The sequence below is a fragment of the Chenopodium album genome, chromosome 25 (genome assembly GCF_948465745.1).
Source record: "Chenopodium album chromosome 25, dcCheAlbu1.1, whole genome shotgun sequence".
Taxonomy (NCBI): domain Eukaryota; kingdom Viridiplantae; phylum Streptophyta; class Magnoliopsida; order Caryophyllales; family Amaranthaceae; genus Chenopodium; species Chenopodium album.
In genome coordinates this window covers 32,460,635-32,487,114 of record NC_137858.1, presented here as the reverse complement: position 1 = coordinate 32,487,114, position 26,480 = coordinate 32,460,635, and the positions used below count along the sequence as shown (strand labels likewise).

General features: G+C 36.4%; 1 protein-coding gene across 1 annotated transcript; it reads left to right on the top strand.

Annotated features, from left to right (window-relative positions):
- Positions 1–14,900: 14,900 nt before the first annotated feature.
- Positions 14,901–17,496, top strand: LOC145615603 (protein TIFY 6B-like). The gene is made up of 6 exons (XM_081670676.1): positions 14,901–15,016; positions 15,169–15,374; positions 15,464–15,554; positions 15,632–15,986; positions 16,156–16,213; positions 17,220–17,496. The coding sequence occupies exons 1-6, from the start codon at positions 14,903–14,905 to the stop codon at positions 17,353–17,355; spliced, it is 960 nt and encodes a 319-aa protein (XP_081526802.1). The 5' UTR covers positions 14,901–14,902; the 3' UTR covers positions 17,356–17,496.
- Positions 17,497–26,480: the final 8,984 nt, after the last annotated feature.

Here is a 26,480-nt window from a genome sequence, read left to right as displayed (position 1 = left end):
GACCAAGAGGACTGACTTAGCTTCGTGGTGAAGGATAAAATCATTAAGGACGGCCACTACACTTTGTCATCCTCAACATTGAATGAATACATATGAGTAGAGCTGTCAAAAGCTGACCCGACCCGAAATACCGACCCTAACTCGATTATTAACCGACCCGTCTGAACCCGAAAAAATGGTGACCCGAACCCGACCTAACCCGATCTGAAACCAACCCTAGACTGGAGTTGACCCGAGTATTTGAGACCCGAATCCGAACATGAACCGACCTAGAGAGGACCCGACCCGAATGTAACCCGTAAATTATTGACCTGAACCGAACCCGAGAATGACCCAAACCCCTTTTAACCCATCAAAACCTAATTTCAACCCAACCTGTTACTAACCCTAAATTCAACCCGACTTGTTCCTAACCCGACCCGAATTTAACCCGACCTATTACTAACCCGACTCAAATTTCAAACCGACCCGAAATCAACCCGACTTGTTATTAACCTGACCCAAATACAACCCGACTTGTTATTGACCCGACTTGTTATTACATTTATATGTATAGGTTGTTATGTCATGTTATTATTCGAATGGAAATTGAATTTCAACTCTATTCCTTCAATGTTTCACTTAACTACATAATGTCTAGCCGTTCCAATAATTTAGCGTTGGAAATGACTATATAATGTCTAGTCCACCAGACTTGATTATAACCCGCAAATTATTAACTTGAACCGAACCCGACTCGAACCCGAGAATGACCCGACTTGATTATAACCCGCAAATTATTTGACTTGAACCGAACCCGACTTAAACCCGAGAATGACCCAACCTGACTGTAACCCGTAAATTATTGACCTGAACCGAACTCGACTCGAACCCGAGAACGACCCTAACTCGTTTAAACCCGTAAAAACCTGTATTTAACCTGACTTATTTTTCACTCGACCCGAAAGAAACCCAACCTTTTATTGACCCAACCTAAACCCGACCCAAACCCGATAAGATGTATGACCCGACGTGACCCGACTCAAGCATGACCCAACCCAAACCCGACCCGCATATGTTACGACATTAACCCGTATTGACCCGACCCGAGTTGACCCAACCCACACTAACTCGACCTAAACCCGACCCATTACCCGAATTGACAGCTCTACATATGAGCATATTCATAGTACACTAGAATTATTCATTTCATCTTGAAAAAGATAGGCTTTATCAAAAGATAAGTTTAAAACATATTTTCTAAAATAAGTTTTCCGAAAATATATCTTTTTGTTAAGAATAGAATCTGTCAATAATAATAAAGATACAATTAACATAAAATCAGATTTTATTCAAACTTAACTTTTTGTTCAAAAATACTTTCTAAACAAACTTATCTTTTTCCAAAAGAGATTTATTAGAAAATAAATAAATATATTTATTTAGTAAAACCAAATTCCTAAAACATATGCACATATTAGGTAAATATATATCATTAAAATTGACTTTTAAAAACGTGCATGCTTAAGTTCCTATTAGGTTCGGAGCTCTAACAGTCTCTAAGTTCTTGATAAGTCTGTAACTCTAATTTCATTGACTGTCTGAAGTTCGCCTTGGTTTTATATAAACTTGTTCCAGGCCGACTTTTATGTCCAATATACTTACATGGATCCTAGAGCAATATACTTCTATTTCTCCGCCTTCATGTTGCTTATCTGAAACTCTTATTTTGGAATCCTGTAGTCTTGATGTATTCTAGATCTCGGGGGCAATGTTCCACTTCTGGAACCGCAGGCCAGGTTTCAGCATTACACTAGAACTTGATGTCACTCTTCTCCAGCATTACACTGGAACTCGAAGACCAAGTCATTACAACCAGTCGTTCTTCTCCAACATTACACTAAAATTTGCTTCTGTTAGGAAGCTCCTTGTATGTACATGTTAGGGAATACATCATGTACCTGTTAGGAAACATGCTCCGGCTCTTGTGGGAAAGTCTTCCAGAAGTTCCTTCTGGATCTCGTTGGAGATTAAACCGTAAGGTTCCTTTGTGGTTTAATTTGGTTCTCATCGTGGGAGAACCTACTTAAGGTTCATTCATTCTCTCTTGTTCCTCTTGAAATCTTCTATGTTCCAACCCATTGACTTCACTTAAGTCAGTTAGACACTCAAGAGAACATTATACTTGAAGAAGGGTACTCAACCCAACGTCCACCTATGTTCAATGGTAAGTTCTATGCCTACTGGAAGAACAGGATGGAGATTTTCATCAAGGTTGAAAATTACCAGGTTTGGCGTGTTATTGAAACTGGTGATTTTGAAATAACTCAAACCAATGACAAACATGAGGTAGTTTCTAAATCCATTTCTGATTATGATAAGGAAGACTATCAAAAACTTGAACTGAATGCTTTAGCAATAAAGTATTTACACTGTGGACTTGGACCTCATGAACATAATCGTATCATGGGATGCAAGTCTGCTAAACAGATTTGGGATTTGCTATAGGTAACTCATGAAGGTACTAATGAGGTAAAACGTTCCAAAATTGATTTATTAATGTCTAGATATGAAAGGTTTGAAATGCAATCTAAAGAAACCATAGAAGAGATGTTTACTAGATTCAATGATATTATTAATGAACTGAACTCCCTTGGTAGACATATTCCTATTGATGAACAGGCAAGGAAGATCTTAAGAAGCCTACCACAAGATGAATGCTGGAGATCCAAGGTGACTGCCATGCAGGAAGCTAAGGACTTCACCAAGTTAAACATGGAACAACTAGCTGGGTCATTGATGACACATGAACTTCATCTGAGTTCCAACACTGAAAATTCAAGAAGTAAGGGTCTGGCTCTCAAGGCTCAAGACTCTGAAGAATCAGAAGTTGATGAGGAAGAAATGGTTATGCTAGTTAGGAAGTTTAAGAAGATGATGAACAATAGGAAGTTTGATAGGAACAAGAAGTTCACAAGTTCCAGAAACACAACGTGTTTTAAGTGTGGGTCAAAGGATCACTTTATCAAAGATTGTCCTGTTCAGGATGGAGAGAAAGGAAAGACTAAAGGCAAGGAGCAATCCAAAGAGTCAAGAGTCTACAAGCCTTACTTCACCAAGGACAATGTTAAGAAAGCCATGCTGGCTGCTTGGGGAGATACAGATTCAGAAGAAGAAGAGGACCAACCTTCAGAAGAGACTGCTCATTTGTGTCTAATGGAAAAAACCGATGAAGCTGCCAAACTCAATTGTTAGTTGAGATGAACTCTACAAGAGGGGGGGTGAATTGTAGATGAGTTCCTAGTGACTACTTTTTCAAAATATAAAACAGAATAAACAGGAACTTGCAAAGCACACAGTATTTTAGGAGGAAACCTTCTAGTGCCCAACTAGAAGTAAAACCTCGACCCTACCTTAGGGATTTCAAACACAAACACTTCCACTATAATAGGGCAAACACCAAGTTACAACCTATTATAATTAAGTCTATACTCACAAGTTCCTAAACGAAATTTCTACAGAACAGCACTCTGTTCTACCCAGTCTAAGTCCCACACTTTGAATCTCTCGTACTCCCTAAGTACAAATCTCCCCTTCTCACTAGAAGCTTTCTCTGTATGCAATGATAACAAAAACTCTCTCACCCAAATAACCCAAACCAAATACAAGAATTAACACCTAGTATATGATAGGCAAGCTATGCATGAAACCCGAAACTAATACGACAAGATTATAAGCTTGGCAAACTTACACAATTAAAGCTCTATAATTCTTCACGCATAAACTCACAAAAACCTTAACTTATTTAGTTCTCTACTATTTATACAAGCATTACTCGTATAGAAAGTAGGTTTTCATAAAGATAAATAAGTTAAACTTAACTTATCTTAAAACACGATTTTTAAGTAAATCTTTTTGAAGAAAAATCTTTTCAGAAAATAAGATAGAAATATTAAGTTGAAAAGCATAATATCTTTTCAACAAACTGATTTTAAGAAATAAACATTTAAGAGAAAATCTTTAAAATTTCTATCTTTTATCTTTTCCGATTTTAATTAACTTGCCAAGCTATCTTGTCACGCCTCTAATAAATTCCATGCATATCCTACTTAACATATTTAACAATGAATCTAGAAGATAAAATCTTAACTAAAACATTGCTGCGCTGCGCTCTTGTTCTGGTAGGTTTACTTGGGCTCCACGCTTACTAAGTTCCTCCAAAGATCTTAGTCAGCCATCTTCAGGTTCCTGTTAAGGAACGTTCCTGTTAGGGAACTCAGTTCCTGTGAGGGAACTCTTCTTCTATTGTGAATAACTTTCTTGATAAAGAACTTCTTCAAGTCTTCCTAGCATCAGCTACTTCTTCCATCTCCAAGATCAATTTTACCTTAGCTAAACAAACACTTGAAAAACCTTTATAAGATGAGTTTGCTGTAGTTTAAGTTCCTCATCATCAAAATCTTTAAACATCAACAATTTCCCCCTTTTTGATGATGACAAACTTAAGCAAACTCTTTGAGAAAGTTAAAACAAATAGAAGGTCGTATTTTTGTATTAACCAAAAACAGAAATAACTAAGACAGAAAACAAACTAAACTATTAGCATCATATCAGAAGAAAGTTCTGATACTTTCTCAACTGGAACCCAGAACAACTTCAGCCTCCATGTTTGCTTCTTCTTTTCCCCCTTTTGGCATTATCAAAAAGTCCTGCTTTTTCAAGTTTATTAAGCATCTACCCACAGCCCCACAAGCAATTCATCGAGTGTGGGAAACTGAAGGCAGCGCTGCTAACTTCCCTTAGGAAAGTTCCACTCTCCTGTTTAAGCATTCATAATAGACAAGAGTATATATGTATAGACAGTTCCAAAAGCATTCATTAAAAACAAAAGAAGTTAACATCCTGCTAAAGTTATTACAAACCCAAAATATTTAAAAACAAACAAAAAATGTTCATGACTGCTAAGGAAGTTAGGATAGGCTACTTTAGGAAAGCTAGAAAGGAAGTTAGGATAGGCTAGGTCTGCAATAGGTCCAGAATCTGCTTGCTGTCTGCCTTCTGTTGTGCAATAAGAGCTTCCAACCTTTGCTCAAGACTCTCCAGTTTCTGTTGGAACTGCTCCTCTTGTTCCTTCAGAACCTTGTCCTGTGCTTGCACTGATTTCTTCAGTTCTTTTAGTGCCTTCCCCTGCTCTTGCACTTGTTTTTCCAACTTCTGAAATTGAACCTTCCCAGCAGACTCCTTGACCTGAATTTCAACCCTCTCCATTCTGTGAACCAGCTCAGCCACTTGCCCTTCAAGCACCTTATCATCAGTATCCAGCTCTAAGGGCTTCTCCATGCGGGTCTGAGGCAGAGCACTTGCAGATAGCCTTCTGCTCTTCCTAACAGGTTTGTCACTCACTTCCTTTTGTTTTCTCTTCCCTGTTGATTTTTCAGCCTTCTCTTCTTCCTTCTGTAATTTCTGAATTTTTCCCTGAACAACCTCTAGACTTAGACCTGCCAGAGTATCCCCATCAATCACATTCTCTGGCTTCTCATCTAATCCAACATACTTCCCTTTCAGCTTCACTCCTAGACTCTCAAAAACTGTAGACAAAATGGCACCATAACCTACTTTTGTTCCACTTGGAACACAATGAGCTAAATGTTGATACATAAGTGAGGGAAAATTAATTTTAATTTTCCTTGATAGACAGAAAATAACAGCCATGTCCATCAAACAAGCTTCACCCTTCTTTGCAGTTCTTGGTAAGATAGTCTTCTTAACAAGATTGAACAACAATTTATTTAAAGGACTTAGATCATTATGACTCATAATGTTCTTCCCCCTTTTTCCTCCTAGGGCTTCAACTATGTCATCGCTTAAGTAATTTCCAACTTTGACACTTGACTTACCCTTAATGTAAGTCTCATACCCTTCCATGGGTGTCCTCAGAATTTTACTCAAAGTTTCCACATCTAATTCAATATTGGTTTTACCAACCTTAGTAGTTATTATTCCCAATTTTGCTTCGAAATTTTGACATAATTCACTCATAGCACTCGGATACATCAAATTATTAGAAACTTTAACCAACAGATACTCCCAGCCTTGGAACTTAATTAAATCAATGAATTCAAGAAATCTAGCACTCCTAGACCAATCTAAATCAATACGATGACCAACAACATACCTATCAGCTTGTACTTCAAGCTCAGCTTGATCAATTTCTTCCTCGTCCTCTGATTTCTCCTTTTCAGAACCCTCCTCTTCCAAATTGCGAGTAAACTCCTCAACTTCCTCTATGTGATCCTCCAATGACTTTTCTTGACCTTTCTTCGCTTTCCATTCTCTCAATTTGTCAAGAACTGACTTGGTGATGTTTTCTAATTGTTCGGGGTAAGGGATTTGCATGGTGGATGATGGTGGGTTTATGATTTGTGTTTCACTGTTTGAGACAATCGGAAGTGATGAAACTTCTTCTTGTTCAGAGGATTGGTTGTGGTGTGAGTTTTCAGACGAGCTTAGTGAGGTGATTATGGCCATGGTTTCTTCTTCAAGAAAGTTTTAGAATAGTGTAGAGGGTTTTCACAGTGGAGTAAATGATTTTGACAGCGTGATGATGTAAGGTGGTTGTGGGTGCCTTTTATAATTAATGAAGCGGTGTAAGGAATTTAAGAGGTTTATTGAGCAGTCATTAATTGAACAATTCAATTAATTTTTCAAAAATAAAACACGCAGGATGTATTTACCAAAAATCCATTTCTTTCTAAATTCATTTAACTTTCAAAGCAAGATCACTGTTCACAAATACGCAATTGGAACACGCTTTCTACACATATACAATGTACATTACTACTAGCGAAATTAATTGAGCGTTTAATGAACTTACCTTCAGTAATTAACAACGGTGACACTTCAGCTATGTTTAGCACACCAAAGTTGTGTTAAATGCTCTTTTAGCTTTATTTACATTATTTTTTACTCTGCCATATCTTGGAACTTCTGAGGCTAGTACTTCAGCTTGATCATCCCAAGTTCCAGTCTCAATTTCTCAAACCTTTCTCTGTACAAGGGCTTGGTTAGAATATCTGCGATTTGATTTTCAGTTTGACAAAATTCTAACTTAATATTCCCTTGCTCCACATTATCTTTTAGAAAGTGATGCCTAATGTGGATATGTTTTACCTTTGAGTATTGAACTGGATCCTTAGAAATACATATAACACTTGTATTATCACAGTAAATAGGTACACATTTAAAAATAATACCAAAATCTCTGACCTGTTGTTTTATCCATAGAACTTGTGAGCAACACGCTGCTGCTGCCACATATTCAGCTTCAGCTGTCGATAAAGCAAATGTGTTTTGCTTCTTGGAACCCCAAGAAACTAGGCAAGGTCCTAGAAATTGTACCATACCTGAAGTGCTTTTCCTATTTACCAAATCACCTGCATAGTCAGCATCTGTAAAACTATCTAAATCAAAAGAATTACTTCTAGGATAGAAGAGACTCAAATCATCAGTTCCTTTCAAGTATCTAAGGATTCTTTTTACTGCTGTCAGGTGAGACTCCTTTGGATTTGCTTGGAACCTGGCACACAAACCTACATTAAAAGATATGTCAGGTCTACTAGCTGTTAAGTAAAGTAGTGAGCCTATCATACCTCGATACATAGATTGGTCTACGCAAGTTCCAGATGGATCTTCATCCAATCTAGTGGCAATTCCCATTGGAGTATTATTGGTTTTGGCATTTTCCAACTTGTATTTCTTGATCAGTTCCTTAATGTATTTTTGCTGATGAATCATAATTCCCTCTTCAGTTTGTTTAATTTGCAAACAAAGAAAGAAATTTAATTCTCCAGTCATGCTCATTTCAAATTCTCCACTCATAAGGTCAACAAAGTACCTGCACAAAGATTCATTAGTTGCACCAAATAAAATATCATCAACATATATTTGTACAACTAAGATATCAGTTCCATTTGACTTTAAAAAAAATGTTTTATCAATTTTACCACGTTTAAAACCATTAGCCAAAAGGAACTTAGATAATCTCTCATACCATGCTCTAGGAGCTTGCTTTAACCCATAAAGAGCCTTGTCAAGCTTATAAACATGGTTTGGGAACTCTGGATTTTCAAATCCAGGAGGCTGTTCCACATAGACTTCCTCATTTAAGTACCCATTTAAGAATGCACATTTGACATCCATCTGGTACAGCCTAAATCCCATATAAGCAGCAAAAGCAATAAGTAAACGAATAGCTTCTAACCTGGCTACAGGTGCAAATGTTTCTTCATAGTCTATTCCTTCTTGCTGATTGAAACCCTGTACGACTAGTCTTGCTTTGTTCCTGACAATAATACCATGATCATCTAGTTTGTTCCTGAACACCCATTTTAGTCCAATGGACTTCTTGTCTTTTGGTCTAGGTTCCAGATGCCAAACTTTATTTCTTTCAAATTCATTTAGTTCAGCTTGCATAGAATTAATCCAGTCAGCGTCAGTCAAAGCCTCAACATAATTTTTAGGTTCCATTGAAGAAAGGAAAGCATTGAATGCACAGAAGTTCCTAAGTTGAGATCTGGTTTGAGTTCCTTTGGTTATGTCACTCATGATTGCATCTACTGGATGAGATTTCTGATGTTTCCAGGGCCTTGGGGTGAAATCTTTGATTGGATACAACCTCTCTTCATTATTGTTGACTGGTTCTTCTGTAGGAACTTGATTCTGGATCTCAGGTTGAACTTCTTCAGGAGTTTCCACATGTTGCCCTTCATTATGATTTTCAGTCTGTTCTTGTAGTGGAGTTCCTGGTGCATTCTCCAACTCTGGTTCAGCATTTGCTTCAGGATTCATTACTTCTGCAATTTCAACTTGCTGCTTCTGCAGTGATGCTGGTTCCTCATCTGGATTCTGCTTGCGCACAAGTCCAATCTCGAAATCAACATCACAATCCTGTACATCAACCAATTGTTAAGTCTCATCAAATATAATATGTACCAACTCCTCAACACACATTGTTCTTTTATTATAAACTCTGTAGGCTTTACTGTTTGAAGCATATCCTAGGAATACTGCCTCATCACTACAATCATCAAACTTTCCCAAGTTCCTTTTACCATTATTATGAACAAAAAATTTGCAACCAAAAGATCTAAAGTAAGAGATATTAGGTTTTCTCCCTTTCATAAGTTCATAGGGAGTTTTGTTAGTAATGGCCCTAACAGATACTCTGTTAAGTATATAACATGTTGTGTTCACTGCCTCAGCCAGAAGTTCCTGGGCAGCCTGCTTGATATCAGCATTGTCCTTGCCATATCTTCAAGACTCCTATTCTTGCGTTCCACCACTCCATTTTTTTGTGGAGTTCTTGGGGCAGAGAAGTTGTGATCCATACCATATTCAGTACAGAATTCATCAAATTTGGAATTCTCAAATTCTGTTCCATGATCTGATCTTAGATGAATCAAGTGATTTCCTGTCCTTCTCTGTTCTTTCTTTACAAAAGCAACAAACTCATCAAACGTTTCATCCTTGCTTTCAAGAAAGAAAACCCAAGTGAACCTTGAAAAATCATCAACAATAACCATTACATATTTCTTATCACTTCTGCTTTGGATCCTCATTGGACCACAGAGATCCATATGAATGAGTTCCAAAGGCCTTTTGGTACTTACCATCTTTTTGGACTTGAAGGAAATTCGGGTCTGTTTTCCTCTAACACAAGCTTCACACACTTTGTCATACAAAAACTTAATGCAAGGAAGTCCTTCCACTAAGTACTTAGATCTTAATTTATCAAGTAAAGAAAAGCTTGCATGGCCAAATCTTTTGTGCCACAAAAGAGGATCATCCTCAATAACACTAAGACATGTTAAACTGCTGTTAGGAACCTCGTTAAGATCCACAACATATGTATTCCCTTTCCGAGTTCCTTCTAAAATGATGTTCCCAGTGTCATTGTGGATGATTCTACACTTATTTGAAGTAAAGCTAACAGAATTACCTTTGTCACAAAACTGTGAAATACTTAACAAATTGTGTTTGAGACCCTCGACTAAAAATACATTATCAATAGCATGGGAACGTGACCTTCCTATTTTTCCAATAGCAATTATATCTCCTTTCATATTGTCACCAAATGTCACAGTTCCACCATAGTAGGCATCCAGTGAGAGAAATCTAGTTTTATCTCCAGTCATGTGCTTAGAACAACCACTGTCGAGGTACCAAGTGTTGTTCCCCCTCATTGGAACCTGCAAGAAGAAATAAACATTAGAGTCAAGAACCCAGGTTTCCTTGGGTTTCCTTGTAACAGGAGTTGATTCATTTTTCTTAACCCAGATTTGTTCTACATGTTTGACATTCTTCTGAGTGCACTTCTCTTTCTTAGGACATTTAACCTGCTTATGTCCAGTATTGCCACAGAAATAACAAACAATACTACTAGGCAAATTAACATACTTCTTTTCTTTCTGGATCTTCTTTTTAAAACCTAAACCTTCAGTTCTCTTGGTCTGAGCTTTAGTGATCCAATCAGGAACTCTATACTCTTTTGGTTGTTTACCTTTCCTAGCTCTCTCAAGTTCCCCCTCAAGACGTGCTTTATCCGTTTTTAAATATTCCAAATCATATTTTAATTTTTCAAAATTCGGATATTCAGTAAGTGGAGGAATTTCAGAGTTAGGAGTATTTACACTGAGCTTTAGTAAAGATAATTCCACATTCAGAAGTATGTTATCATGTTTCAGATTTTCAATAGTCTCTTTTAAAATTTTATTATCATCAAACAGACTAAAGAACCTATATTGAATGTCAAACTTCATGTTATCAACCATTCACTGTTCTCTTTGTAAGTTACTAAAGCTTTATCACTTTGCTGTTTGGATCTATGCAATTCCTTTAAATCTTCTTGAATATCCAGAACAGCATTTATTAGATTCTCTTTAGACAGATGTTTTAGTCCATTGTAAGAGTACCATACCTCAGATTCTAGCTCCTCAGATTCTCTTATAAAGGTTTTTCAAGTGTTTGTTTAGCTAAGGTAAAATTGATCTTGGAGATGGAAGAAGTAGCTTATGCTAGGAAGACTTGAAGAAGTTCTTTATCAAGAAAGTTATTCACAATAGAAGAAGAGTTCCCTCACAGGAACTGAGTTCCCTAACAGGAACGTTCCTTAACAGGAACCTGAAGATGGCTGACTAAGATCTTTGGAGGAACTTAGTAAGCGTGGAGCCCAAGTAAACCTACCAGAACAAGAGCGCAGCGCAGCAATGTTTTAGTTAAGATTTTATCTTCTAGATTCATTGTTAAATATGTTAAGTAGGATATGCATGGAATTTATTAGAGGCGTGACAAGATAGCTTGGCAAGTTAATTAATAAATTCCCAAGTTATCTTGTCACGCCTCTAATAAATTCCATGCATATCCTACTTAACATATTTAACAATGAATCTAGAAGATAAAATCTTAACTAAAACATTGCTGCGCTGCGCTCTTGTTCTGGTAGGTTTACTTGGGCTCCACGCTTACTAAGTTCCTCCAAAGATCTTAGTCAGCCATCTTCAGGTTCCTGTTAAGGAACGTTCCTGTTAGGGAACTCAGTTCCTGTGAGGGAACTCTTCTTCTATTGTGAATAACTTTCTTGATAAAGAACTTCTTCAAGTCTTCCTAGCATCAGCTACTTCTTCCATCTCCAAGATCAATTTTACCTTAGCTAAACAAACACTTGAAAAACCTTTATAAGATGAGTTTGCTGTAGTTTAAGTTCCTCATCATCAAAATCTTTAAACATCAACAATTATATTGAAGTTTGTTTGTCATAAACAAACTTCAAGTGAGAGAACTAATTAAACTTAAAGCTACGTGTATACTCCTACACATATACAACTCATGTATGCATAGAGTACTTACCTCATGAAGCTAGTATATGCAAACACCTATTTACATAGTTACCTTCATGGTTCCTTCGCCATCATCATGCTTATCAACCATAACACTCATCATTGTTCTTGTTCTTCTATTGCTTATTATATATTGCTCAAGTTCCTTATATATATATACTTGTCATTGCATTGCTCGAATTCCTTATATCTTGTTCCAAGCATAACTTGTTCTTTCTATACACAACTTAACAAGCACGTTAGATACATAATCATCATTATTAATTTACATTCTTTACAATCATCTAAACCTAGTTCCTCAGCAGTATCTCTTAAACTATTAGAACTTTTATGAAACAGAGATAATATAACTTTTTGGCCAAACAATATTTCATGCCTTAACTTTATAAAATTACTCATCATTAATTTTAATTTACTTGCCGGCCTAAAGAAATTCAAGATTCTTTTGGTCAATTCTATTTTAATACTTTGATTTTTTAATGTATTTCTATTTTATTCAGTTGATGTACTTAGCAATTGTTTATTAAAAGGGATTTTTATTTTATTTTATTTAATTGATGTACCATTTGAATGAGAATTATTTAAAAGGGATTGCAATCACCCTTCGGGCCCCTTACCGCACCATTTTGTTTTTGTCAATGATTATTAATTATAAATTGTAAAATTGCTGTTTTGATGTATACTTGGACAATAAAAAATACGATTTCCTGTCCAAAAAATAGAAAAATAAAAACGACTGATTCACTAATTAGGTGTTTATGCATGTTAGGTGATATCTTAAGTTGGTGGAGTTATGCCTACATGCACATGGGGTTTGTATCATATTTTATTTAACATTTTTAAAATTTATTATCCATTATTAAAAAGAAGAAATTATAATTTTAATTAGATACAGCGTGGCTCGATGAATACTCTTCATTGGAAGTTCTAAATTAATCTAAAAGATTACAGGAAAGATTTTGAGATGGATACTTTTACGAGTAAATCAAGTAATATTTTACAAGGTACATTTTTAAAAACACGTAAAATATGGTAAGGACCATTATATCATATCTCAATCTTTACATTTTCTTGTTTTAGTATTTGAGTGTTAGATATTTGGAAGTGCAAGCAAGGAAAGCAAGGGGTCTTCACCCCCAAATAATCTCATCTTACAAGATTCGAACTTTAAATCTCCATAAGCAAACAAAATCTTACTCGGTATGTCTATCATTTATTTAGGGACCGGGGTGCAGCATGAGCCCTCCGTATACCCTGTGCAAAATATTCTACTTTGAAAGGAGGGGTGGATGAGATTCGAATCCGTGACCTTTATATCACGTTGGCTTGTAATAAATGTTAAAAACTATCTCAGCCAAAAACTTAGTCTGATGGTTGAGGTCCAAAAATATATTTTAAACTCTATGATGTTATAATAAAATATGTTATTAGATCAATCAAAGGTGTATATTCATAATATCAAGATTTAATGTACTTTTAACATAAATTAATGGTCGAACACATTTGCTGACATGCACTTGTAGTGATCAAGTAGCGGTGCGTAAATTGTAATTGACACAATACAGTCTCGAACTCTCCATTAATAGAAGATATAAATCAATCCTGATGAGTTTTAGCAATTAGCTAAAGGTGATCACATAATTGGGCGGGTTGGGTCGGGCCGAGGTTAAAAAAAATTTGACCATTCGCCAAGTTTCGGGCAGAAAAATATGTGCCCAAACCCGGCCAAACTAGCCGGGCTATGCAGGCTTTTCAGACCAATTTCAGGCCGGGCCAAAAAAATCAACTAAAATTGCATAAATTTGCTTTCCCAAGCCCGCCCAAACTTTTAAAAATTGGGTCGGGTCGGAAAAGTCTGCCCTAAAACCACCCAAAATCAAGTCGGGTTAACGGGCAAGGCGGTCTACGATTGGCATAAGCTTTTTGTTGAATTGATCCATTAACATGGTATTTGAGGCAGCGCGACAAAAGATGAAAGCACAAATCTTATCCACCTCTCCTTATAGGTGAAATTTTATCGCACTCGGTATGGGAGTTCCAAGCAGCATCCACATGTCAAACTCAATGGGCTCTCATGTGAAAAAAGAGTGTATAAATGAATCCACATTTCAACTATTAGTTTAAATTTTTGTTTGAGTTGGTCTATATTAACAATAACTGAATGACATGTATCAAAAGTGCTAGTATGTCACTTAAAGAAATTGAAGGGAGTAACAATTAGCTATGGACGGAAGGAATACGGATCGGAAATGGTTGTGTTATTACAAACAATGTCACACACCCAAGACCTGCTGTACTAGTGTACTACAAATTAATATACTAAACACAATCAAACTTGGTACGTCCTATGGCCTTATGAATTAATTGAAAAGATGATTAGAAAACTTTCAAAGTCGTGCATCACGTGGACCTTTGCAGAGATCAGATGTGTAGTACTGTACAATGTGCATTACAATATTGAGTTGATTAAACTGACTTTTTTTTGAATTACAGCTCATTTTTCACCATTTCAACTCTTTCATCTAGTCAATGGATGAATGAAGCTTCTCGTTTATATGATTCTCTTTTTATTCGTACACATTACTAGATCATGGATTATTATTTTATTCATTCCTAACATTATTATATTAAACTATTTAATTTATTAATAGCACATAGAATAGAGTGCATTGGATGCTTATTAGTCGGATGCATGGTTGTATAATGTACTTATTAATACATGGTTAATGCTCCTTTATTTTAATATTATGGATTGATTTCTTTATTCCCCATTGTTTGAGTTTATAATATATTTTACAGCAATAATATGACTTTGTTTTATTAAATTAATTACATATTCCTCAAATTTGGCTTATTCTTTTGAGTTTAAGGGGGTCCATCAATGAATCTGGTGCTTTTTTAGCATATATACATATAGTTTTTAGCTTCTATATACAGGAGTTGAAGCTGAATTAATGTGTATGAAATTTATTCAAGGAGAAATAATATTTCCTGTTTTGTGATATTATTATTTTTGCAATTAAGTAACAATGAGAAAATCTAATTTGCAATGGTCTTTCTCAACTTCCCAATTTCTTTCCTTTAAGTCTGCTCAAGATCAAGATGGAGCTCATAAGCAATACCCACCTGCCGCCTTTTCACAGGTTTGTCCCTTAACACCGGTCGTGGCACGAGTCTCTTTAGAGACATTGGGGTAACGTTGATGTTGATATATATATCGTATGTATGTATGTAACAGAAAAATATGTCATTTCAGATAGTTAGTTATCTGATGCTGTAAGATGTTTTTTTGCAGAGAAAGTTGGGATTGGATATTCAAGGGGGAAGTCAATATCCTATTACAGGTCATCATCATTGGCAGCCTAAAGATGTACTTTCATTAAATCAGTCCTCTGAAGTCAGATCAAATCAAATTGTTCCTGCCACTATAGGTTCTGGTACCGTGACAAATATATCTGTTACGCCTCCTAACGGTCCTGTCGTAGGCTCTACTGATCTTAAGTAAGTTTTGGAAGTCTGTTTTGCACTGCTGCATCTTATTACAGTTTTTTTTTTCATAGGAAATAAGTGCCTAATAATGTGTTCTGCAGGAGTTCTCCGAGTATTGCTATCGGTTCCTGTCAGTTGACCCTCTTCTATAATGGATCAGTTTGTGTCTATGATAACGTTTCTCCTGAGAAGGTATTGTTTATTCTGTTTACTCATTCTTATCAGTTTCGTCTTCCTGCTGTCTCTGACATTCTGTGTCTTTTAATCAGGCTCAAGCTATAATGTTATTAGCGGGGAATGGTGAATCAAAAAATCCAACTTCCTCGCCTGCTGCAATCTCGTCTTTACCTAAAGTGCAGCCATCAGTGCCAATGCAAAGACTGCCAGCAAACGACGCTGCTATTCCAAATCAGTTAGCAGGACTCTTAAGCCCCATTTCTTTGCCCCCTTCTATCAGTTCTCTTCCTGCAGTAGCAACAAGTTGTGCAGTTGAAGCGAATCCAATTAAACCAGTTATGTCGACTCCAATTAAACCAGTTATGGCCCCTCCTGCTCACGTTAAGTGCCCTGAACCTCCTAAATCAGGTGCCTCTGTTGGAGCTGGTGTAAAATCGGTTTTATCAGGTATATTCTCAATGAAATATTCAAATTCTTCTGAATCACATTGTTGTGGCTTATAATTACTGTATTTCAGTATTTCTTCTGTCAGACCATTGATTTTGACAACAGTTCATTTCATCTTGATATAAAGATTAAGTTTCTAACTAATTACATAAATCATGAATTACTGCAGCTGTGCCTCAGGCTCGGAAAGCATCTCTTACAAGATTCTTGGAGAAACGAAAAGAAAGGTGAGCGCTTCTTTTAATAAGCGAATATTTCATCTTACTGAAGTTGATGCTCTGATTAATCTGTGTAAGTTGTGACAAATTCTGATATAGTCCTGGATCAGATGCAAAATGTGGTTATAATCCTTACTGCGGTTTGTTCTTTACCAAGTAGTATATATTCCCTTTAAGATCTAAATGTATACGCGTATGGCCTAAAGCTTTCAGAACTTTCTGCCCTTTCCACACTTATCTTCTTGACTTGTCCTGGAAAGATTACTCTAACCTGTAGGATTCTGTATTATCGACTTATCATGTAGCATAGCTTGACCCATTGTTGGTGTTGACTCCTATTGAGTTCAAGGCCGGATAATGTACCACATTAACACTTCATAAGTGAGGGTCCTGTCCAACATACTACCTTCTAAGGTGAAAACAGCTTCAAATGCTATCTAAAAAGGAAATATGAGGAAGAAAACTACCAACAGTCTTGTGTTGCATTGTACAATAGTATGTTGGAAAATCGCTTTATTTGATATCAATCAAACTCTCTATATTGAACTCCAGTAATCAGTTATATGGCATGAAGAAGAGAGCAAAGCCCTGCCTGGAATATGGTATGATTGGCAGGGTCGAGGGATGTTCCCTTGTGCATATACGTTCCTTGAATTTGTAACAATAATCCGAACTTGTAAAAGTCAGTTTATGTGAAACCTCTAAGTTTTGTGACTTGGTCACATTGGTCTACACTCTACACTCCATGGCTGCATCATTTCTTAGTAGCAGTCTTGCCATACTCTATTCTTAAAAATCATAGGTTCGCGACTTTGATAAGTATTTTGATTATCATAGAATGATAGGACTTGAAGTCAACAAACTAGTGTTCTAATACTTGATACATGATAGTTTACTTCAAAAGATATTTAGTTCCTTATATTTCAAAGATCAACATATCAATTTAGAAACATTTTTGTAACAAGTTTTTGATGCACTGTAATACATGCTTACAATTGACATGTTTGTTTCACAGGGTAACTGCTGCATCTCCTTATGTTGTCAACAAAACTGCTTTCGGATGCAACACTAAAGAGCCTGGTGGATCAAATTTAGCAACGAAATCTGCCTCGTCTAGTCCCCTACCAGCTAGTGTTGTAGAGATTCTCTGATCAACTCTAGCAGTAGGATTGTTTTGGATATATATTCAACCTGTTATCAGGATGATCATATTCAATGAATTCAAATATGATCTATATTTATTCTTTTGACTTGGAATTTATTGCAATTTTAATATGCTTGCTTTCTGTTCATTCATTACATCAAATAACAAGATAAAAATGACATAATTAAGCTAATGCAAGAGGCTACTCCTTAATCGTCACTACAAGTAATGTTCGTTGCAAATCACCTCGTGACAAGTGATTAACTTCAAGAGGAAAAAATACCAATTGACTAGGAAATGGTTGCTTCAAATTGTAATTCATCGATTTAAAGATCACAGATGCAAAACCAATATACTACATAAATATTATAGAGGTTGAGTTTTGTATATTAGCTTAGTTTCCGATGCACGCAGTGTAAGCATTAAAGTCAAAATCCATATACTAGTATCTCAATTCAAATATCATGCATTTTAGACTTGTAGATTGTAGTACTAGTTTATTTGGTTAAAGTTTTTATTTGCTCTTCCTCATCCTCGTAATGTGGGGACAAAGCAGCAACATTAAATGTAGCGGACAAATTGTATTCCTCCGGAAGCTCGATCTTGTGTGCATTTTCTCTGATCCTTTCAAGGACCTTGAATGGTCCGTCAGCTCTGGGCTTGAGTTTACCATGTGTTCCTCTAGGAAACCTTTCTTTCCTTAAGTGAATCCAAACAAGATCTCCTTCCTTAAAGCTAGTTGGTTTACGGAACTTGTTCGCTTATTCTTCATAGTGTTGATTTTGCCTTGTAATTTGAGCTCGAACCTTCTCATGTAGCTTCTTGATTTCTCTAGCTCGTTCATCGGCATCACCACTAAAGTGGTCAAGAGAGGGTAATGGAACAAGATCAACTGGCGTAGTTGGGTTTTTACCATAAACGATTTTGAAATGGCTTTCACCATTGGTTTGGCTTTGAGAACAATTGTAGGCAAACTCGCCTTGAGCTAACAACACATCCCATTGTCGGGTATTCTTGCTTACTAGACTTCTCAGCATATTCCCAAGAGTCCTATTGACAACTTCATTTTGACCATCAGTTTGAGGATGTGCGGCTAAGCTAAACTGCAACTGCGTTCCTAACTTGCGCCATAAGGTTCTCCAAAAGTGGCTCATGAATTTGACATCTCGATTAGAAGTGATGGTCTTTGGTATTCCATGTAGCCGTACAAATTCTAGAAAATAGAGAACAGCAATTTGCGTGGCATCATTAGTTTTATTGCATGGAACAAAATGAGCCATCTTCGAGAATCGATCAACAACAACGATGATGGAATCTTTGTTGCGTTGGGTACGACGCAACCCAACAACAAAATCCATACCAACATCTTCCCAAGGAGCTTCAGGAACAGGCAATGGTGTGTAAACACCAGTGTTTTGGCCTCGGGCTTTGGCAATATGACACGCTCGACATCGCTTGACATATCGATCGAGTCACGAACCATGTGAGGCTAATAGAAATTTTCTTTAACAATGCCCAATGTCTTATCACGACCAAAATGACCAGCAAGACCACTAGCATGACGCTCATGTAGTATCATCTCGCGTAGTGAACATCTTGGCAAGCACAATTGATTTCCCTTGAATAAGTAACCATCTTGTCGATGAAACTAGCGGTGAGGGCCTCCTGAACAATTCTTCAAAATTTCTCCAAAATCTTCATCATCTTCATACAAGTTTGTGAGAACCTCGAAACCAATGACTTTGACTTGAAGAGTGGAGACCAAGGCATGTCTTCTACTTAAGGCATTAGAAACCTTGTTTTGTGTCCCGAATGTGTGCTTGAGGACAAAGTGGAAAGGAGATAAGAACTCGCCGCATCATGCATGACGACGTTGGAGATTATGTTGGTTGAGAAGATGCTTCAATGATTCGTGATCTGAGTAGAGCTCAAACTCTTTAGCCAAAAGATAGTGACTCCAATGATCTAAGGCTCGTACAATTGCATAGAATTCCTTCTCATATGTTGAGTACTGTAGACACCCAAATGTGTCTCCTCAAAACCAAACCCAGTGATGAATACTTTTCACGTCATATAATTATCGAACGAAGTGAAAGTATGAAAAGTCTAGTGATGCGGTTGTTTTATTAAAACTCCAGTTTTTAAAAATGTACTCTATTTATGAAAATAGCCAGTCTAATTTAGTTTGGTCCATGATAAGGGTCCAACAATAGTGTGGTTGAATGGTGCTTTAAAATACCTTTCCAACGATATAGTATAACCTCAATTTCGATGAATGATGAGGAAGTTATGGCCAAAATACTAAATTGGGCCCAAACTAGATTTTACCTACGACCCAATGATTGTGTGGAGGGTCCAAAGGTTTAATCCCATTCCTAAACCAATTAGAATTAATTAGAAGCTTCTATTAGTTTCTAGAAGATATTAATTATTCTTTTTGAAAGATAAGATTAAAGAGTTTGAAATTGAATAAAATTCCTCTTTTTGAGAGTCCTTATTTTATACGAAATGGAATATTGTCAAATATTATTTTTGTGCCTCATAATATTTATCCAAATCTTTGCACCAAAAAAATATTTATCCAAATCTTATATGGTTGGATAGATCTTGAAATTATATTTCCAATGATATATTATAATAATAATTCCGAGCTGTAACGAAAAAGATATGAAAGGAATACGAAACTCTATCCAAAACTGACACCCTTCCACTATTTTGGCCAAATCTTTTATTTTACAATCAATTTTAATCTGATTCTAATTGGGTTGGAAATTAGACTTCAAGAGCTTTCCAACGACATATTACATGACTTATTTGGCCTTATAGATCAAAAGATATGATAAAAAGAAAATTCGCAAAAAACTGTCTTAGCGCCAAACGACAGACTCTGTCGCCAAACGTCAAGTCTCTGTCGCATTGCGACATGACTAATATTATTCCGATTCAAATTCTAACTCTTTTCTATCGTTTTCGGACTATTTTCTTTATAAATAGTGTCGATATTCCTCGTTTTCAAATCATCAACAAGCTTGATCCAAAACCATAAATTCTGTCTCTTCTCTCTTTCAAGCAATAGCTTATTCTTTCTCCCTCTTGCTTTCTTAACCAGGTTTTTCACCAACACCATACCGCACTCATTAGTTCTATACATGCCTAGCCAAGTTCGAAGATGCCTTCGCCTAGACGTGAAAGGTTGATACTTTATGGCGGTTTGGACCCCAAATCCAATTTCTAAACTCTTTACTTATTTAATTTAATTGTTTGATTTAATATATTATTGAAGTTTACTAACGCGTGTATTTTGTTATTAGAAAGAGATACGAGGCATCAACGTGAGTAATTTCATTACTTTATTCTTGTAGATTGCATGCTTAGATCTTATTGATTCATAATATCTTGTTAGGATGTTTTTATTGCTTTCTGGCATCATGTTTAGGGTGCTTCATATGCTTTCTAATATCATGTTAGTATCATGTTAGGGCTAAAACTTTGATTTTTGTTGCTTAGTTACATACTAGGATTTGTTATTAATCTTGTTAGTTTCATGCATAGGATCTTGCAAATATAATTAAGCTTTATAATTGAGATTATTATGATGATTGTTGGATTTATGATTATTATTATGTTGCTTGATGTACATTATTGTTATTGCTTGATCACGCCTTTTCTGTAGGTTTAAAGGGAATTGTACTTGAAATCAAGCCTAATAAGATAATTAATAAATTTGGTTTAGGCTAATATGATTTTAACTCAAGTGATCGCTAATAATAGATTTATTTGTGCATTAATATTCAACCAACATAGATTAAACATGTTTAGGGTTAACCTAATGAATGCATGTTAGTCAGAAAGCACACATTAATATGAGAAGAATAAAGTAGAGGCCTATTTTATAGGGCGGGCTCAATCTGTTTTAGGTTGGATTCGTACCTTCATCCCCGAATATCCAGTCATGGTTTTAGACCACTATGGAGTTAGCAATCTCTAAGATCGTGAAGGGGTGTAACCTTCACCCTGTGATTGGTTTATAAGTTCCTAAAACTTGTTTGCGACTCTTTTACTCTCGTTTCCTTCCTTTTGGACTCCTCCATGCTTAAGTGTATGATCACAGTGGGGTTCAAGTTTGGGATGCTTGAATTATTCCCTACTGTTTTTGGCCACTCTACTGAGGAGGATTTCTATTTTAATTCCTGAAATTTATTTTGGCAATGATTTAGGATGAGCGGATGAGACTCAAAAAGTTCTAAGTATTTCATGTGCGTAATTTAGATTAACATTGTGGCATATTCATAAAAAAGGTCCGCATTGGAAAGACAATCTGTAATGCGTCAAAAACATAGGATTTTTACACTAGAAAATTTGGGAAATATCTTTCACAACTAAAATCGAAATAACGCTGCAAAAAACTGGAAAATTCTAAAGAACAAAAAGCTGTTGAGGCATGTAGGAACTGGCGTTGAGAAAACAGTGCCATCGCAATGCGAGGGCTCTATCGCCTAGCAACAGAATTGTCATTTGGCAACAGGGTCATCGTCTGCAACGGGCACTGTAGTCTCGTGCTAAGTTCTTTCAATACCGAGCTAGAAATCTACCTTCTTGTTTCGACCAGTTCTAGTACTATTTGCTCGGTTTTACTTCCTTATTGAGTTTTTTCCTTTTTTCTGAAACAATATGTGTTCTACATATGGCTATAACCCTTTGGGGATTCACGCTCCATCTACCCAATCGAACGCTCCTGGCAACGACGGGTACATCCGGGTTTGTGAATTCACCAAACCGTGGAAGCGAGTTAACTTGCAAGGTCACATCCATGCTCGCCAGCCCTTCCAAAGGTAAGGCTTCCGCACGATGCATCCGGACTCATAACCATGAACCCTCTTTGACTAATCCATATCCTTGAACTTTAGAGAACTATAGCCAAGGTTAGGTTGCAAACTCATTGCATCATATTGTGACTACTTGTGCATCTCTTACTTGTGCATACTTATTATGTGACTAAGTTAACCGTTTGTTTATGAGTCTAAATTAAATAACCAATGACTAAAGGACTTTGCTTGATTAATTAATTAATTAATTTGAGCTAATAAATATGCCTAAAATCGACTCATAGTTGCTTTGAGTCAACTTTGATTTTTATTCTTGTATACTGCACAAGCGTCAACTTGTTTTGGTCATAGCCAGAGTTCTAGGAAGAATTACGACTCGTACAACTTATAGATCTGTATCCATGAGTTTTATCTTTCATTAAGTGTTGGTTACCTCCCATTCAGAGTCACAAATCAAAAGTTATGACTAAAATACTACAGCCTGTCCAGTTTAGTGTATATACGTGAGGTCTTAACTTAGTCTTCGTTCGAGTCTAATCATATGTCTAAAGTCCCATGTTCATGACGCAAGTCTTAACATGCCACTTACACCCACAAGTCCTCACACACTTTGTGCATATAGGTCACCATGACCATGTCTTAGTGTAGACACCTATTTGTGCCTCCCCAAAACCAAACCCAGTGATAAATACTTTTCACGTCATATGATTACCGAATGAAGTGAAAGTGTGAAAAGTTTAGTGTTGCGGTTGCTTTTATTTAAACTCTTCTTTCTGTTTTCGAAAACCTGCTCTTTTTATGAAAATAGTCAATCCAATTTAGTTTGGTCCATGATTAGGGTCCAATAATAGTGTAGTTGTATTGGGCTCGAAAAGAACTTTCCAACGATATATTATAAGCCCAATTTCGATGAATAATGAGGAAGTTATGGCCAAAATACTAATTTGGCCCCGGTTTGGTTCTTATATGCGGCCCAATGATCTAGAGGATGGCCTATTATTAATTATCATTCCTAAAGCAATTAGGATTGATTATAGTCTTCTAGAATTATCTAGAAGGTTCTCTTAAATCCTAATAGAGTTAGGATTGATAATTATGTTTTAAAGAGTTTTACTTGGAATAAAATAAGTGTTTTTATGAAAAATACGATTTTAACTTGATAAACACGGAATTTACGACTTAATCATATTAAGAAGTGGATTCCACATACAAAACGTGTTAAGATCTTAATTAGCGCCTGGCGCTAAGGTCTGCTGCTCGGCGCTGGTACTCAGCGCCTGGCGCTGACCTCTGTCGCCTGACAATGGTCCTGGTCTTGTCGTTTGGCGATAGGAGGTCTTTTATTCCGAATGGAACTCGATCCCTTTTCTATCGTTTTCGGACTATATTTTTCTATAAATAGGGTCCTTGATCTCCGTTTTCAATCATCAATAAGCTTGAACCATCAATTCTCTCTTTTCTCTCTTTAAAGCAATAACTTATTCTTTCTCTCTCTATTCTTTTTCTAAGCCTCACCCTTTTCAAAATACACAATTCCGCATTCATTAGTTCTAAACACACCTAGCTAAGTTCGAAGTTGCCTTCGCCCTAGACGTGAAAGGTTGATATTTTCTGAGTGTTTGGACCCCAAATCTAGTCTAAACTTTCTAAACTCTTTACTTATTTAATTTAATTCTTTGATTTATTTTTTTATTGAAGTTTACTAACGCGTGTATTTTGTTATTAGAAAGAGATACGAGGCATCTGATTTGATTACTTAATTATCCATTTGATATAGGAATCATGTTTAGATTATTTTGTTAATTCCTAGTATTATGTTAGGATGTCTTTATGATTTCTGGTATCATGTTTAGGGTATTAACTAATATTTCTAATATCATGTATGTTCCTAGTATCATGTTTAGTGTATTAACTAATATTATTTCTAATATCATGTATGTTTCTAGTATCATGTTTAGGGTGCTTGCTATTATATCTAATAGCATGTTAGGGCTAAAGCTTTGATCTTTAATGTTTAGTGACATGCTAGGATTTGTTATTAATCTTGTTAGTATCATGCCTAGGATCTTGCTAATATTATTAAGCTTTATTATGATGATTGTTGGATTTATAATTATCATGTTGCTATATATTATTGTTATTGCTTGATCACGCCTCTTCTGCAGGTTTAAAGGGAATTTGTACTTGAAATCACACCTAATAAGATAATTAATAATTTGGTTTAGGCTAATATGATTTTAATTCAAGTGATCGCCAATAATAGGCTTATTTGTGCATTAATATTCAACCAACATAGATTAAATTGGTTTAGGGTTAACCTAATGATTGGATGTTAGTCAGAAAGCGCACATGAATACGAGCAGATGAATAAAATAGAGGCCTATTTTATAGGGAGAATTCTTTCTCTTATAGATTGAATTTGCACCCTCATCTCCAAATATCCAATCATGGTTCCAGACCTATGGAGTTAGCGATCCCTAAGATCGTGAAAGGGGTGTAACCTTGACCTGTGAACGGTTTATAAGTTCCTAAAACTTGTTGGCGACTCTTTTGCTCTTGTTTTCTTCCCTTTAGACGCCACCATACATAAGTGTATGATCACATTGGGGTGCAAGTTTGGGATGCTAGAAATATTCTCTACAGTTTTTGGTGACTCCACTGGGGAGGATTTTTATTTTATTTCCTGAAATTAATTTTGGCAATGATTTAGAATGAGTGGATGAGACTTAAAAAATTCTAAGTATTCATGTGCGTAATTTTGATTAACATTGTGGCATATGCATAAAAAGGTCTGCATTGGAAAGACCATTTGTAATGCGTCAAAAACATAGGATTTTTCCACGTTGGAAATTTGGGAAATATCTTTCACAACTAGAATCGAAATAATACTGCGGAAACTGGAAAATTCTAAGAACACAGAAAGCTTTTGAGGCATGTAGGAACTAGCGCCGAGAAAATAGAGCCCGTCCCTAACGCGATGGTTTTGTCGCTTGGCGACAACAATGTCGACTGACGGTAGGGTCATCTCCTGGCGACAGTCTCTGTTATATCGCAGCAAATTCTTCCAATACCGAGCTAGAAATCTACCTTCTTGTTTCGACCAGTTCTAGTACTGTTTGCTCGGTTTTACTTCCTGAATGACTTTTTCCCTCTTTTCTCATATGTGTTCTACATATGGCTATAACCCTCTGGGGATTCACGCTCCATCAACCCAATGGAACGCTCCTGGCAACGACGGGTACATCCGAGTTTGTGAATTCACCTAAACGTGGAAGCAAGTTTAACTTGCGAGGTCCCATCCATACGCGCTAACCCTTTCAAAGGTAAGGATTCCGCGCGATGCATCTGGACTCATAATTATGGACCCTCTTTGACTAACCTTTATCCTTGATTTTTAGAGAGCTAGAGCCATGGTTAGGTTGCAAACGCATTGCATCATATTGTGACTACTTGACTACTTGTGCATCTCTTACTTGTGCATATTTCTTATGTGACTAAACTAACCGTTTTGTTTGACTTGTGTTTGTAAATAAGTCTTAATAAACTAACCAATGACTAAAGGACATTACTTAATTAATTTGAACTTATAAATATGTCTACAATCGTGTCATAGGTCTTTTAGTCAACCTAGATTTTTATTCCCGTATACTGCACAAGCGTCAAATTGTTTTTGGTCATATCCGGAGTTATAGGAATAGTTACGAGTCGTAAAACCTATGGATCTGTATCCCCAAGTTGTATCTTTAATTTGGCATTAGTTTCGTCCCAATCAGAGTCACAGATTAAAAGTTATGACTAAAATACTACAACATGTCTGGTTTAGTGCACATACATGAAGTCTTGACTTAGTTTTTGCTCAAGTCTAATCACATGTCTAAAGTCCCATGGTCATGACTAGGGGTGTTAATGAACCGAGCCTGCTCGTGAACTGTTCGATGCTCGGCTCGGTCAAAGCTTGGTCAAAGCTCGGCTCGTACGGGCTCGACTCGAGTTCGGGTTCGGCTCGGTATCTTAACAAGCCAAGCCTGAGCCATCCATGGCTCGGCTCGAAAGCTCGTTAACAAGCTCGAACCTTTCTTTATATTAATATTTTACTTTATTATATTTTTTTAAAAAAAAAAAATTCAGTCTTTTGGGGTAAAAAACTAACACTTGTATGTATTTTACAATTATCACATTGGGCCTTATTTTCCTTTAGACATTTACCCTCAAGGCCTTAATTTTGCACTTCTCATAGTCTCGTTTTACAGCCATCAACCCTAGCCGTTTTGCCTCCGTCAATCTTTCACTCCATTGTTTGCCTCTC